Source organism: Eucyclogobius newberryi, unplaced genomic scaffold, assembly GCF_026437365.1.
Source record: "Eucyclogobius newberryi isolate DKJ021-1_F unplaced genomic scaffold, fEucNew1.0.hap1 SCAF_14, whole genome shotgun sequence".
Lineage (NCBI taxonomy): Eukaryota > Metazoa > Chordata > Actinopteri > Gobiiformes > Gobiidae > Eucyclogobius > Eucyclogobius newberryi.
In genome coordinates, this window is record NW_027315768.1 from 27881613 (window position 1) to 27898631 (window position 17019).

Genomic DNA, 17019 nt, shown 5'->3' on the forward strand with positions numbered 1-17019 from the left:
AGATTAAAATCATTTCAGTCATATGTACAGCTAAACACAGAGGCCGGTCCATGTTTAGTCCTGACTCTGGGCACCAGGAAGAGGCCGGTCCCTGTGGCCCTCAGAGCCCGAGTTGGTTCATGTGGCATTTAGGCCATGGAGAGACTTGTACAGTGAGCCAGTGAGCAGGCCGTTACAGTAATCTTATCTACTGGAGACAAACGCATGGATAAATCTCTACAAATCTGGTTTAGACACTATATTTTTAATTTTAGATGGTAAAAAGCTGCTGATGTTTTTGATTTGATGTGGCTGTGAATGTTCCAGTATTACCCCCAGATTTCTAACTCTATTTGTAGGTTTTAGAGCGAGACTCTGGAGGTGACACTAACACTTTCTCTTTGTTTCTGTGCCAAAAACGATTATTTCAGTCTTGTCTGAGTTCAGCTGGAGAAAGTTGTTTTGCATCCACAAACTGATCTGTTGGATGCAGTGACAGAGTGAATCTACTGGTCCATAGTCACCTGCCGATAGTGAAACATAGATCTGAGTGTCGTCTGCATAATTGTGATAGGACACATTTTCACTGCGTATCAACTGACCTAACGGCAGCATGTAGAGGTTGAACAGAAGGGGACCCAGGACTGACCCTTGGGGCGCACCACAGGTCAGGGTCATGTGGTCTGAGACACAGCTACCAATTTCAACAAAGTACTTCCTGTCTTCCAGAGAGTTGTTCCCTTGACAAGAGAGCCTCAGTACTGGGAAACATCAAAAGTGTTGTTTTATGTCAATCTTTTGTAAGTAATCTTTTATATCTTTTTAGTAAACACATTTTCACTTGTGGATAATAACGTTTTCATAATTGTTTTTGTATAATTATGACTAGTTGACAATTAAAATAAGTGTAATTGTGTTTTCAACTTTTATACCAAAGACAAAAGCATAAATACATCTAAATGTCAAAATAGAATAAACAATTTCTGATTTTCATCTCTCTTTATTCGTAAATATTCTAGCAGCCTTCAGTCAACACTATCTCAACTTAAATTAACCACTAATCTCAATATTTTATCTGAACGCTTCATTGCTTAAAACTGTGAATGATGCGAAATGGGAGTAAAGTCGGGACATTATAGTAAAATCTGAATGAAAAAAGGTTTAAATTGACAAACATAGGAAATATTAAAATTTTAAAAAATCATCATAAAATAAAAATCATAAAATAATGAACAATAAAGCAACAAATATAAAATAAAAAGGGCATGCATTAAAGAAAAAAACAATTTGAATCTACTATAGGATAAAACAGATACAAATATAAAAAATAGGCTTAATATTTACACAAAATGTTGAATTTCCTGGAGTGTTTGACGTGGCCCAAATAAACCCTTTCATTCTAATAATTACTAAATAACGTCATCCCTTTGGCGCTTTGATACGTGTTGAATAGTAATGCGTCGGCTCAAACTGTGTGACTGTGTTACTCATTCCACACGCTGACCTATTTCCTCGAGGTGCTTTGAACCTCTGCGGGTGTTAACCAGACTGACGTGTGAATGACAAGCAAAGAAAAAGCATTTATATCTGACTCACCACAGGACAGCTCATCTGACGTATCGCCGCAGTCATCCTCGCGGTCACAGCTCCAGGCCAGAGGTATACATCGCCCGTTTTGGCAGGAGAACTGGTCGGTTTGACACGGCTGGGCTGAAGGAGGGAAAAGAAAGTAAGGAACCAAGGAGGGCCACTTAATTCAATCACGCACACATAAGTCAATGCTGGATGTGCACAACAAGCCTAATGATCTCTACATCACTGAGATGTCAATGTCGGCCCGGCGAAAACTATCACTCAACAAGAGTACAGCGTGCAGCGTCCAAAGGGAACGCACATACACACAGATGGGGAATCATGTGGCTTTTACGAGCTACAAACAACACCCGAGTCATTTCAAGCAATTTGTGTAAATATATGGTAGTGCTGGTTGTGTTGTTTGGATTGATAGGACTAAATTGGTCAAAAACAAGATGAATTATTTATTATGGCAATGGAACAAAATATGTTTTCTGTGTGTCTTCATTTCATTTTTTCCGCGCGTCTATTGGGTTTGATTTTTTCACTGATCCGTCTCTTGTCTTGTTCACTTTCACTGTGTTTCTTGTTATATGTTTTTAAATCTGAGAAGAAGAAAAAAACAGGTACAATAAGGGAAAAATTGCAGCAGAAAACTTGTATTTGAGGTGCTATTTAACGGTGATAAAGTTGTATTGTGTTAGTCTAATTTGAAAACAAAAGGTGCACTATGGAACATTTTTGAAGGAGGGTCCACCTTTTACTTTAAATATAACTCAACCGCAGGTGTTTTAATGCTCTAAAATACCTTGAAAAGTAGTGTCACCTCTCCATAGATCAGATCTGTAACGTTCCCTACCTGCTTGTCCACATTGAAATACAAGTTTAATCCCATGCTGTCAAAAAGTTCCCATAAAGCAAAGCGATATTATCTCATAATATAAAAAAGTGCACCTTCTTAAATTGCGAGTGTCGTGGTTCGGACAGATTTGGCTGCATTACATTAGTTAGTTTTGTTTTAACGTTCGCTGACCGTCCGTCGACAGAAAAAGCGCGCTCCAAACGAGGAAAAGGCGTTGTAAGATATACAGGTCATAAGTGGTAGTGGCGTGTGAATATCTCGCACGGAGAAGCTTTGATAGTGAAAACAGCTGTCAGACGAGGAGACTGACTGAAGAGATCAAGCGTCACAAATATTCATGTCTTCAGATGGATATAGCCTCCAGTCAAATGTATGAAAGACACCTCGACATGAGGGGATGGCACTGTGGTCTCATACTAAACATGCATCTAACGACTAATGCAATTCTTATGAAGGCTTTAACGCGCCATACAAGCAATGTAATGAGCACAGATGACGACACATAAACCACTATTCTGCAATCTATTCCACACAATAAACCATATATATTGTTATTTTTTCATTGCAAGAACGACACTGTGTATTTCATCTGCTGGTTTAAAGCAGTGGGACATTTTTGACAATGATCTTAAGACAAATATTACTCAATTGAAGTATAAATATGAAATTATAGTTAAAGAAATGTTTAGAAAAAAAATCATCAATAATAGAAAAAAAAAAAATAATTTTAAAGAGTTAGCAAGGGACTAAAGTAGTAGTAGATTAGAGTTTTTGCGGTCACAGTAGAGCTAACTTCAACTAGCATGCTAACGGCACACTTCCTGGTTCACCAGCAAGGACCACAACCCCAGATACGATGCAAGGTGTTTATTGGCAGGGGAGAAACATGAACAACACGAATGTACGAAGTTAATGCCGTTTTGGGTCTTCTTGCGATGAGGGCTGAAGGCTCCCAGGCCTCGATACCCCCAACTAGGAGATACATTAGAATAGTTTAAAGAGGGTGGGAGGGAGGGGCACGAAAATCACGAACACAGGTGTGTGTGATCTGGATGATTAAGTAGTGTAGCCGCAGGAAGGGGCGTAGGAAGGGGCGTGGTCCTGCTCCCGAACTTAAGATAACAAACTTATCTCCATTTCTTGAAGAATAAATTGCTATAGAATTAGATGCAGACGGCACACAGCTGTCTCATTTTGACCCTAAGAGCAGCTTTTACAATATGTATATCTGTATTGGGGATTAAAAAAATCGACTTAAAAAAAAAAAAGCTATATTTTGGCATCCTAAATCAAACACATAATCAAATAGGAAAAATGTTGTTGTTTTTTATCTGATTGCACAATATCTGATGAGTTTGTTTTTTTCCAACCCAAACTGGAGCTTGATCTTTTTAACTGGTTAATTTGATTCTTGCATTTACTTTAGTTGCAAATAATCCTCTCACTGTTGAACAAATAAATAATCTGATTGATCTGAGATATTACATCTTTTGAATTGGGGAAAGGTCCTCACAAAATCCTTCAAACCAGAAAGAATTATTGTCTGAAAACCCATGAATAGCTGATATTTTAAAGAGAAATGATGTGAATAAGCTCCATAGTGCATTTTCTGGTATCACAAAAGCCTTCTGCACATTCTTCGCTCTCTCTCTCTGCTGTTGCGCTGTTTATCTTCTGTATTCAATCTGAGGTTATCTGTGCCTCAGCTGAAGGGTGCAGCTCTGCCTTGTTGCTGCAGACTTATGGCACTCACCTGAGCATGTGTTATTGGCTTCATCTTCTCCGTTGGTGCAATCGTTCATCCCATCGCAGAGCCATCTTTTGGGAATGCACCGGTTGTTGCTGCATTTGAACTGATCTGTGGGGCACGTGTAGTTGGCTGCAAACACAAACATGAAAATCGTGTAAATAAGTAAAAATATAGACTGTAGAATGTGCTGAAATTACAGCTACTGCCCACACAGATCCAAACTATGTTCTGTCTTTAAAAATGTACAACACTGTCAAAGTTGGTAGTGAGTAGTGAGTAGAAATAAGTATAAAACAAAATGTTGTTTTTAGTCAATAATGCAACAAACAATATAAAAGTAATAAATATAGAACTGTTATTTATGCAAAGCGTTCTTAAGTGTGGAATATGTTTATGGAAGATGCACCAATTTATGCTATAGTGTATATCATTGATGTATTGTTATTTTAATACATGTGAGAATTGTCACAAGATTTTACATCTGATTTTGCTGAATGTTGTGTTATGTTCTATATTACAAATTACATATTATTTGTGTGTGTAAATGTGTGCTGACATTTTTTTTAAATGTTTCAACAGAAAAGTTCATTCATTAGTGATGTAATACATAAAACATAAAATAAAAGTTCAACTTCAAAGAAAAAACAATAAAAAAACCAAATAAATATTTGCCCCTTTTATAAGCTTTCAAGACAATACATAGTATATAGAGTACAATACTGTATAGTGAAAATACATTGCAGTTCAACAACTCAGATATCCATGGACATTAGGAACGCTGTCATAGTGATTAACCCTTAAAGACTAAATATTATATGAAGCTGAAACCAATGAATAGAAAAACTAAAAGTTACTCAGATGAATTTAAACCATCACCATTTGTCTGGTCAACTTTTTCTTTTAAAACTTTACTTTTGAAAAATGTTCTGACATTTGTCCTAAGCAGGAGATTTTCCAGCCACTCACGAGGGAAGCACTCAGTGTTTTAATTTGTATAGTTGGAGATTACCTCAATATAATGCTGACTTTTTGGAAGAACACAGCACTAAACCGGCAGCGGAGTCTCTCACATAAGTGTTGTTTATGGTAGTGATTTGTTAAAGTGCAAGTTTCACACACGTAACGGAGCCAGCGAGTGTGGAGGAGGAGCACTTTTCACCTGCCTCCGCGCTGACATTTCTAACACACTGTAGGAAGAGTAAGCCTTTTAGAGCGCACTGTGCATGACTCTGCATCTAAGTGCACCGTCACGGTTTTATTTTGTATGTGGCAACGTCTTCTTAATTTTAGAGGCCTTTACAGCACATTTGTTCATTCTAACCAGGCTGTAGTTGATGTCAATCCAACAAAAACGCCTCACTAAATAGGACTGGGTTTGAATAGTTTTGTTCAGTTTTGTTCAGTTTTGATCATTTTTGTTCAGTTTTGATCATTTTTGTTCAGTTCAGATGAGATTTATCGTGTATAGGCATGCAACTAATCTATTTAACATTTATTTAAGAAGCTACTTTAATTTATGTTGGTTGTTTTTGTTGTGCAAAAATACCATGGAAACCATGCAGAGATTGATGTGTTTGATCCAGGCAGCAACATCTTCATGGGGAAATGAAATAGTGCACCATTAAATGCACCTGGTTTTGTGATAGTATTTGAAATGCATTAGTTCTGTTGGAAAGAGCTAACAAAAGCAAATAATGCTAATGAACACTATACTGTTGTGTCCTTAAGCAAGACACTTTACTCAGTTGGACATTTTTTTAAAACTTTGTTTACTTTTACTGATAATTAAAAAAGAAATGTGACTATACTTGTCATTCTGTGTTTATGTGTACAAACATACAAAAAACAAACTGGGAACAAATCTATCTTTTCAAAAATAATAGTATTTTTATGGCGTCTACTGTAGTTCTCAATCTCACCCCATTAAGATATTTTTTGTCTCTGTACACGGTAAAATTAATAAACATTTGCTAAGTAACTGCCTCTGCATCTCAGTACTGTATATTGTTATTGTCCCCTTTACTGAAGGCCAGAGGGGTCCAAACTGTGGCCAAATGCGGCCCTCAGACCAATTTTTGTTGGATTAAAAAAACAAAAAGTAGTACTATTTACTGTAAAATTGGACAAATTCAAACATGTTTATGTTATACCAACTTAATAATAATGTTCCAAGTCTTATTAAAGGTGTGGAGGCTCATCGAAACTATGTCAAATGCAAAATGTCGAATGGTTCACCTCATTGTCGGGTTGTCTGTGGCCCTCTGCTCTGTAATAGTTTCAAAATGTGGCCCCCGGTGAAAAAAAGTGTGGACACCCCTGCTGTAGGCAATTTGGTTTTCTATAAAGCATGATTTAAGTGGATCTTTCTCACAGCAAATGTGGTTCTCTTCGTCGCTCCCATCCAGACAGTCATCGTCGCCATCACACTTCCACAGGGCTCGGATACAGCGCTGATTTAGACACTGGAACTCATCACTTTTACAGCGGTGAACCTCCAAAACATCAGTGGAGTCGTCTGGGGAAAGGAAAAGAAAGAGAAAGTTATTGGGAAAAGCCGTGATATCACACAGAAGCTTGTTCCTAATTTAAATGGCCTTTTCTTGGTGTTACAAACACCAAATTAAAATTGCATGCTCACACTAACAGTTGGAAAACAACAATTCAACAAAGTCCAAAAGCTAAAATATAGAGTAGGTTAATCTGTGCAAAAATGTTCAATGTCCCTGTGCACCAAAGGGTCAACAATGCACACTTTCTCTGGGAGGCTTGATAATCTGTTTTAAATGTATTTGCTCTTGACATTGGCAGCTAAATCAACAGTTGGAATACTTTTGAAAGATTGCCAAGTTTAGTATTTAGCATCTTATGACTTATATCGGTTTAACATCAGGCTATTCTTAAAAGGCTTTGAGGTGTGAAGAGACAATCCCGAGCTCTTTTTAACTATGGCTGAAAGTAGCTTAAAGTACTTTTAAACAGTAGTAGTGAGAGCTTGGAAATAGGCAATACTAATGCGATTGCGTTAAATTACACCCAACAATTAGCCTGCAATCTCAAAATCACTATCTGTACCACAGCAAGAAAACAGTGAGGTGTTTGGCTCTGTGTTCGCTAGCTTTGTTCTAGTCCTGGGCACATGTTCATTTAGCTTTCAAAGACAAGGAAACAATAGTACATATTAGGTCATCTTGTATTCCCAGAAAGACCCAAAAAAAAACGACATTCTAAATCCACTAGAAAGGCCTCTGCTATCACATTACAGCTAGAAAAGGCCTGATTCCCCCTGAGGATGCATGTGTTACGGGAGTATAGTGTAGCAGGATCAACTTTATTACATCATTCCCTGGAGGATGCAGAGGGGGCTGGATTACTGTATGTGGGTAAAAGATGATCTGGTGCTGTTTTTTGTGTGTGTCCTCCTACCTGCACAGGTGACATTGTTCTTCTCCAGGACCTGGTTGTCAGCACATGCGCACACTCGGCCTCCAGGGATGGCCAGGCAGAGGGTACTGCAGCCCCCATAATTCACACTGCACGCATTGTCACCTGCGGAGATGGATTCAAATAAGGCGTTGGGCTCATTTAAATGCGTGTTTCTGTACGTGAATGTTGAACATGTTGGATAGCTGGATACTTTATTGACTTTAAGTTCAGAATTGGGTCTGAAAAGTGCTGGTGAAATGACCCTTCCTCCAGGCCTAGTTGGAGAGTGTGCTATTGGAGGCAACGGGAAAGCATTGTTGTGTTGATTACTTTTCATAAGGATCCAAAATCAATTAAAAAAAACGATTTCAAAGTTTGAATGTATTATAATCTGGATAAGGAGTTGGGGATGTGATAAGGATACAAACTGAGGAGTATACATTATGTGATTGCAATGTCAAACTTAAAATCAGAGTGGTTAGCGCTCTTATCTCACAGCTAGAAGGTTCCAGTCGGGCTCCTTGTGTCCGGGTGTTTCCACTGGGAACTTTTCCCCTTTAACTCAAAAAACATGCAAAATAGATATATAATCCTCCATATAAACTAATCCTGCCCTGTGGCGCTCACTGCTCATACCATGTTTCCCAAGCTCGAGTGAAAAAGGGGGTTCAAATGCAGAGGACAAATTTCAATAAAGTTAACTAAACAATAACCTTAAAGTAATACGTATTAAAAACTAAATTAAGCTACTGAACTGGTGATATTACTTTCAAAATGATTAAACTAAATTGCTATTCTACTTATTTTATGCGTCTATAGAAATGTGTTCTCTGCATTAGATCAGGAGCAGTGGGCCCCACAGTGCAGAGCCCGGGACCCTCCCATCTCCGGATCTAGAGCTAAAGGTTGGTCAGGACTACCTTAGCTGAAGGCTGAAACCGTGACCTTTCTGCTGTGAGGCGATAGTACTAAGCACTCAGAAACCATGTGATGCATCTGTACAAGCACACGTCTGAGTGTCTGTCTAAATCCTTCAACACTATACTTCAAAGTACTTGAAGTTCAAACAGAGTTGAGACTCACTTGTGTAATGGCATAGCGAACACACATGCAACTGCAAGACTTTTACATCTTTATCCTTTGGAGCTGCAGAAAACGGTCACGTAGGTTAGGCATAAGACACCTTTGTCACTTTCATTAAACAGAAGCTCCAAAGCAGCAGCTGAGCAAATGCGATAAAGCTTTTGGTTTTGTGCAGGCCAATCGCTAATACTCAAGGGAGCGGACAGCCAATTAATCTATTCAGTGACATGAACAATGGAGGGATGTCTGGGTGAAATCCTCAGCAGGGTGTGATCTTCTGTAGGCTGAACACACTATAGCAGACATTACAGCATTGGATATGCAGCGCTGGACTCTCCTACTCAAAATCTGGAAAGTCTAATAAAACCGGAGCTGAGAAATAAATACAACAGGAACTTAAGTGTAAAATGTCTCGTGTTTAGAACAAAAAGATCCAGCCTGGGTGTAGGTGGTTCAGCATCACTTCCTCTGCTTCCATTGTGCATTGTATAAATTGCACTGCAGCAGAAAATAACCTTTAGTGAGAAGACCTAAATTACTAGTTATGTCCAAACCACCCAAAAGGCATTGGATAATTGCTAAAAAATAGGGTTTCCAGACCTCGTCCCCTTTATGAACTCTAGTTTAGTAAAAGTGCAAACTCAAAAAAGACCTTACTGCATTAGGAGAGAAGGAATTCAAGTAATTACAATCAAAGGTTCTTGCAGCTGGGAAGAACCTTTCGAACATACCTTTATTTGGATCTGTATCAAATCTCTTAATAGAACCATAGACTCTGTGTTACATTTATCTTATCTGATATTACACCAACAAACCAATGCCAGCAGAATACAAAACATAAAGTCTTAAAGTCACTGTCCATATCTAGTGTATCTATCAATGCACTTTGGCCTCAACTTTTCGATTCTGAAGACGCAAGTCAAGACAAGATGTAAAACCTTTGTATCTATTAAACCTTATGTTCTGCCTATTAATAAAACCACACAAAAGCTACAGCTGTCAGACCACAGAGAGCACAGAGCCCTCTCTCCCTTTCAGCCCAAAAGCGAGAGCCGCTCGCCTCTCGTCTGTGCTCCTCTGGTTACGAGAGTCACGCTTCAGTGGAACTAGAGGCGGTAAAGGAGAAAAGTTCGAACCTTGCTGACTGTGAGCGTCGTAGACTCGCAGGCCGAACAGGGGTGGTCTCTCGCTTCGCAGCAGAGTCACGTCTCCGTTGTTCAAATCCAACTGGAACACCGAGGCGTTCATGTACTCCGTCCAAAAAATGAAGTTACGGTAGTGAGAAATTCCGAAAGGGTGGTTGAGCTCTTTGCCGTTGTATACGACCTGCAAAACATTCACAAGAGTGGGTTCATCCGTCATAACTGTTCCTGAAAATGTATCTATGGCAACGAGTTATTAAAAGAAACAAAACAGATGTGTCTTCATGTGGAGGTGTGGGTGACTGTAGAATTATTTCATATGTTAATATATATGAGATCTTCTATTGAGAGTGTTTTTCAGACTTCCTATAAGTTATCTGTTATTTTCCTTCTGTATCTACTGCGTTGCAACAATGAAATTTCCCCATGTGTGGACAATAAAGGATTATCTTATCTTATCTTATATCATTCTAACATCTTAAGACAAACAGAAGAGAATAATTTTAAAAGAAAAAGCCTTAAAATCTTTCATTAATATGCCTGATATTTCCCATGTTTGTCTGGATAATAAAGCAATCTTTCTGAAATAAATAACAATAAATAGATGTATTTTAAGATAGCATCGTAGTAATGCATCACACTTACAAAATCTAAAGAAATATCCAAAAATAAAAAAAAGCAATTTAAGCTTAAAAATAATAAACATATATCTAATTCCAACTCAAAACGCATAGAATGTCCAAATCAAAAGAATGAACATATACTCTGACAAAACGTAAACCAAGTTGAATGCTAATAGAACGTGAATACTAAGGCGTAAGAATACAAAGGAGTTTTATTGACTATGGAAAGAAATCCCGGAAATTCTATCAGCCTAAACCAGGATGGAGCTGTTTGGATACGGGCTGCGAAATGATTTGATAACAGTATATGATGAATGCGATTCAATTTTCCTCTGCACAACCCCATTCACACTGTGCTGACTGCCTCTAATGTTTGCTGGAATCTTGGCATTGATTAAATAGAATTTGCAAATCATTCATTAGCGTAATCTGCCAGAGCAAACGCGTCCGACAGGAACGGTTAGAGATGGAGGGACGTCTTGTTGGCTTTTGTTTTGGAGGAGGAACACTCCATCACTGTAGGGTTTAGACCTGGCACTGAACAATACACACAGATATTATCGGCGCAGAAAGAACAAACAACGTCTGCAGGATTTGCATCAGCGTTTGGACTTTTTCGCTAACAAACTTCAGGAGAAATTCACACAGACTTTTCAGGTTGATGTTGGTTTTTTAGCTTTGTCCCAGCGCTTTGCCCCGTAGATCAATGATTCTCGAACAGTTTGGGACGCCAACTTAAGGTCCCCGAAACCTCAAAGTGGGGCCAGAGAGGTGCTTGCAAAAAAGGCTTAAACTAGAATTAAAATCAATGGGAGTAGCTATATATTCCGATGTAGAGTACTGGGCTAAAACATCCTAATTAACCTTTAATTCTTGTTCTATTAGAAAGTAGATTGAGCTTATGTAGCAGCATCTGGTAAAATGGGATTGCTGTGATGATACAAGATATAATATGCAATAATGGAAGGAAAATAAATAAATTATAGCCAATAATTTGATTGTTATGAGCGCTAATGTTGGATTTCATTTAGACAACTTGAGTTTATTAAGTTGTTGTTTGAATGAAGTATGGTTTTAATGTTTTTCATCAACATTACAAGGGGATGTACATGCACTAACAAGCACAGTCTGAAATAATGGAAATAACCTTCAATATTACAAAGTTTTTGGGAGTCAAGTTGTTTTGATAAATTATATAATATCAGGCTGTTAGTTTTGTGAGTGGCAACTGTGTGGGCGGGACAAGTGTAACCTTAACTCTTAACTGAGGGCAGCTGCAATGAGGAACATTGTGAGAGTGGTTATAATCAGTTATCAGTCATCAGGCATCACAAACAATATTTATTACAGAGATTTTCAAACTCTGGTCTGGGCAGGGTTCTTTTTACCAAGTTAAGTGTCAGCAAAGTAGAATAAGTCATCATGTGACCAATCGCACATTTAAGTACAGACCAATTTATGAAGCTATTCTGACTAAAATGATTCAACTTTAGTTTATTTGTGCCAGAGAATACATTAAACTTCATGCAGGTTATTGCTGTGGATTGGTCCAGTAATTACAGCAATATTAACCACAAACACAGTGGTTATCTGTTCTAACATCTACATTTTGAACGCAACTTATACCACTTTTGTTATTTCTACTTCACCACAACTCATATGTTTTATCATAAACCATGAGAAATATGCTAAAATGTTCCTTTAAAATGTGCCGTGGTGGTGGATTGGAGGTTCAAGTCTTGCATAAAATGTGAACAGATGGTAAACCTCGACTCCCTTATTTGACCTCACCATTCTTCCTGAGCCGTTGAGGTGGATCTTCTCGATGTGGTCGTAGTAGGCGTCGCACCAGTACATGGTGCTGGTCCCGTGGTCCAGAGTGAGTCCATTTGGCCAGAGCATGTTGGAGGTCACGAATATCCGTCTGTTGGAACCGTCCATCCAGGCTTTCTCTATCCTCCCGATGCTGTCGTTCACCTCATCCTCTTCCCAGTCCGTCCAGTACATCCAACTGTAACATAGAAGAGTCAAACGCACATAAGATACACTATAATGTTAGATATTTAGGTGGTTACAGAGGCTACAGATTAAGACAAAATGACATAAAAGAAGATAAAGAGTATAGACAACATTTAGATGTGTTTTTGTCGATGCACATATTGTCGTTTTGGAGGATATTCCACGTACAGGAGTCATAGTCAGAGAGAAAACTGAGCATGTTTGGGATGTTCTGGATCAGTGTGTTCTCTCATATCCTCCCAACAAAGCAAAACCGAACATCGTGTGTGTCCTTTTATTGTGGCCATCTTAAGGCTGCATTCATGCCGTCTCATCACCATCTTGATATTCCACACCCGTGATGTGGGATGATGGGTTGTTAATTGCTCAGTAAAACAGATTTTGACAATTTTATGAACACTGTTTGAGAGAAATGGGTCTTTTGTGTGTATAGTAAAATAATCTTTCAGTCCAGCTCATGCAAAATGGGAGCAAAAACAAAAGTGTTGAGTTGATATTCTTAGTTCAGTCTCGCAACTACCCACTAGCAACACACTGTAGCTACTGCAACAAGAGTTCACTGAGTTCCCAACAGTCACTTAGCGGTATATGCTTTTAGAAAAACAAATAGAAAAGGTTAGAGAAGCTGTCTGCATATCATTCTTCTCCATTTCGCTTGTGTGCAGGTATATGGAAGTCAATTAAACACATGAATTCAACGTTTGGACCAAGTTGAGCGAGATCTCCAAACATTGTGCAGTAGTGTGGTTTCTTCCCTGCTGCTCTGGCTCTGTGCTGTTTAATAGTGTCTCCTGCTCCTCCTGAGTGCGGATAGCTTATCAATCAATACACGTCTGACAGGCTGCTCCGGCTGTTGTCTTTCAGAATGATGAATCTTATATCTGGCTGATATGTGTTATCTCGCCTGGTGGAGCCCTGGCTGTGCTGGTTACTACAGGGAAAGCGGGGCCTGTGCTGTGCTAATGCAAACATACAGTAAAAAACGTCTGCATACAAATGTGGTCTCGCGTTGGGCTAGGGTTGTGCCTGAAATAAAAATGAATTTACATCGCAGCATGTCAATTTCCCCAGTGCCAGACCTACTCAGTTTAAGAGCAATAACACAACAATGTTTAAATTAGGACTGTAATTTAGCTAAACTGATTTGAAAATGTTGTATTAACTAAGCACAAATGTACAATGATAATTATTTTTTACAAGGGACGCATTTGTCTATTACTGTATAATCCTGACTTTTGCACAAATGTAATGCAACCCCATAATAGTGTCTGATGTGAGCAGCAGGCCAAACCCGCAAAAAGTCAAGGCACGTCCTTCAAAGAAACAGACTCTTTTTTAAAATCAAAATGCATTTTTTTTTCTTTCAGGATTGAAGCAAAAACATCATGACGCACATGCTTAACCTGGAAACACGGTCATAATACTCATGACCAACATGAAATTACCTTTTTGTTCTTTTACAAAATGGCATCAGTTTTATCCCAAATCACTAAATTCACTGAATTCTTCTTCCTCTGTGTCACTTCTAAACAACTCCACAAACTCCAGAGGAAGAGGAAGTGCAGATTCTTCTTCTGCATCACTTAGAGCCTAGAGCGCCCTCTTGTGGTTGTCAATGGGAAAATAACGAATAATATCGCATATAAGTCGCTCTAGAGTATAAGTCGCAACCCTGCCAGAAATATGAAAAAAGGAAGATACGGTATGTAAAAATCTACTTTTTTGAGCTTTTAATCATGTTACTGTATCAAAAATTTTACCTACTTCTCTGTATCGAGTCCGGTTCATACATGAAGGAGTCAAAATTGTTATGTAGCCATTGTTCAACAAAACATACATATACAGGGATATCCACTGCTTGCTACAGTGAAATGAGTGTCATTTAAGGAACAAGAAGTCAGTGGACCTAACATGCCTCCTTTAAATAAGAAAACATTCCATTTAAGACAACCTAACGCTTAAAGGCGCAATGGACGATGTTTCTGCGATTTGAGAACGCAGGTGGAAGTGCGCATGCCCCTCCCCCGTGCGGACCGATACAACACACACGTGCGTTTGTTTATTAGCGCGACAGATCACATCACATCTCTCGTCTCCTGTAGATTTCAGTCCACTTCTGAGACAGCTCGAACTGTCTTTCTCCGTCTTCATTTTGTCCCATACATTGACGGAACTATATTATGACAGATCAATGCGCTTAGGCACGCGGAAACGTGGGGCGAGCCTGACGCGGCTGCAGGTGAGCGGTAGGTGCGTTTTATGATTGATACGTGGCAGGACTAATCGCCAGTCCACACCACGAGGAAACAAGACTCAAATTTGGGCCAAAAAAAATCGTCCATTCAACCTTTAACAGAAGAACAATTGCAACATGATGTACTTATTTATTTTTTCAACTCAAAAATGATAGTTGACAGCAATACCAAAATGTCCTATGAGCATTAAACATTCATCCCATCATCCCGTCTGATCAAAGGCGTTCCCGTCACAAACTTGTCAGGGCATTACAAGATAAACTGTCACTTTGTCGCACATCGCGGCAAAGTCACAAACCCCTCATTTCACATCAGAAACTTTCCAGTCCTGAGCGTATACACCCGGACGCCATCTCTCGCGGGGGTTGGCTCTATATCTCCGCCGCGTGATTGGGTCAGCCATTTGACGGCGGTAACCCAGCCCGGGGGATTTGCCAGCGTTTGAGTGTTTCTGACTGAGCCCGCGTGGCCCCCCCTGTTCCTCATCAATGATAGAGGGGCGGCTAAAAGGAAGATGAAACAGAATGGGGTATGCAGGTGAATGAAGACTCCCCATGTCTCAGAGTCATCTTTTTACAAGCGCATGAATTATTCAGGAGGCGCTCCGCTACACACTTACACGCACAGGCTAAGGGGAGACATAGGCAGACACAACAGGGGGATGAGAGGCAGATGGACTCCTTATAGAGGCATATAGCGGCGGCGGCGGCGGCGCGGCGGTCGGGGAATGAGATCCAGCCAATGCAGGACGCCAAAGTCAAGCGAGTCGGTGGTCAATATGTGCACAGAGATTGGATTTTAGCAAACACAGAAGTTAGGACAGAGCGGTGCCAGCAGCAAGTGCATTCTATTTCAACCATTTGGCGACTTTTTTTTCTTGTTGTATAGAGCGTTCGGTTTGTTGGCAACAAAGTATGAAAAAAAAGAAGTAATAAAACAGAGAAAATTAAAGTACAATCTAATTAAGGTGATAAAATATGTATTGGATTCTGAAACAAGGCCAAACGGATGTGTTAACTATTCTGGCAATTGAAGAGATGGGTGCAGCTTGTACAGAATTCAATGCCAATATAGTTTGGGTAAAGAATAAAAGCTGAGATGTTTACTATTAAGTATTTATGTCATGGTAATAGTGATAGAAAGAGTATGAATTTAAAGAGAAAGGCTGTGGTTCTCGCTGCTGAAAGATTGACACTGGAATTTGGCAAGGCATCAAGTGTTTGCCCACCTGTGTTTTAGAGTGTCTCTCCAAACAGATGGCAAGAGCTTGTGTTTTGGAATCCAAGCAGAATACTTGTTAAGGAGTAAGTGGCTGGCTGCGGCTGGAAGGACATCCGTGAGTTTGCATGGACAACCCCAAAAATGGAAGAAGCGGAAGGACCTCAGCTTCAGCTCGGTCTAATTTGAACATCTGCTGCTTTTTTTGACATTATTTGAGGAGTTGCAAAGGTGACTAACAGTATTCTGCTGTGAGATGTATAGAAGTGAAGTGGATTTTTAGATGATTTGGTATGTAGATGGAGGTTGGTGTTTTATATATATGTATTTTTAATCTCCTTTGGGATCAATAAAGTATCTATCCATCCATCTGATTGTCTGTCTGTCTCTATCTATCTATGATGACGACAGATTGAGTCAAAGAAGAGAGGATAGAGCAAAATGAATGAGGTGACTCAAATCTAAAGGTACAAAAATGACATCATCAGAACCAGTAGTAACTTAAAGCCCCAGTAAAGACATAAACTAAGGAAAATAAATGAATAAATACACAAACAAAAACGGACTCTTACTTACTTCCTGCTTGTTTCCAAATAAATTGTGTTCCTTTTGCTATAATAATCCACAGTCGGGCACAACACTTATCTACCTCCATGGAGAATGTTCTGAAGTATGTTTACACCTTTCTTTTCCCATGGAGTCATGCAAGTGACATGCCAACTCCCGAAAGTCACACACTTTTACTTGTATTTTATGTCATTTGAGCCAAAACAGTTTGTTAAATGGAACCATGTGACCATAAGAACCTCCTACTTCATTGTTCATCATCTGTTCAGTTCATTCACCAAAGTTCAACTACAGAAAACACCACAAAAACACTATATCAGGTGCACAAATAAGATGAAATAATAATAATAAGCAGAAATCCCTAATTGCTTTAAATATGAAAAGCTGATTACTGCAGTATTGTGAGTAACAAAGGACTACCACATTACAAAAACTCATTAGGTTCTAAACAATCACTCCTACACTCCTACACCGCGCACCAAACTTCACTTTCAAGTTTGCACTTCTAAGCCAAACCTCCATC

General features: G+C 39.2%; 1 protein-coding gene across 1 annotated transcript in view; it reads right to left on the reverse strand.

Moving 5' to 3' along the window:
* Positions 1 to 17019, reverse strand: part of lrp1bb (low density lipoprotein receptor-related protein 1Bb) — a 512409-nt gene that overhangs the window by 256819 nt on the left and 238571 nt on the right. The window contains exons 13-18 of the mRNA XM_072445180.1: positions 12229 to 12448; positions 9809 to 9998; positions 7590 to 7712; positions 6538 to 6681; positions 4170 to 4295; positions 1576 to 1689 (exon numbers count right to left, since the gene is read on the reverse strand). Coding sequence (XP_072301281.1) covers positions 1576 to 1689; positions 4170 to 4295; positions 6538 to 6681; positions 7590 to 7712; positions 9809 to 9998; positions 12229 to 12448 — 917 coding nt within the window. The remainder of the gene's footprint in view (positions 1 to 1575; positions 1690 to 4169; positions 4296 to 6537; positions 6682 to 7589; positions 7713 to 9808; positions 9999 to 12228; positions 12449 to 17019) is intronic.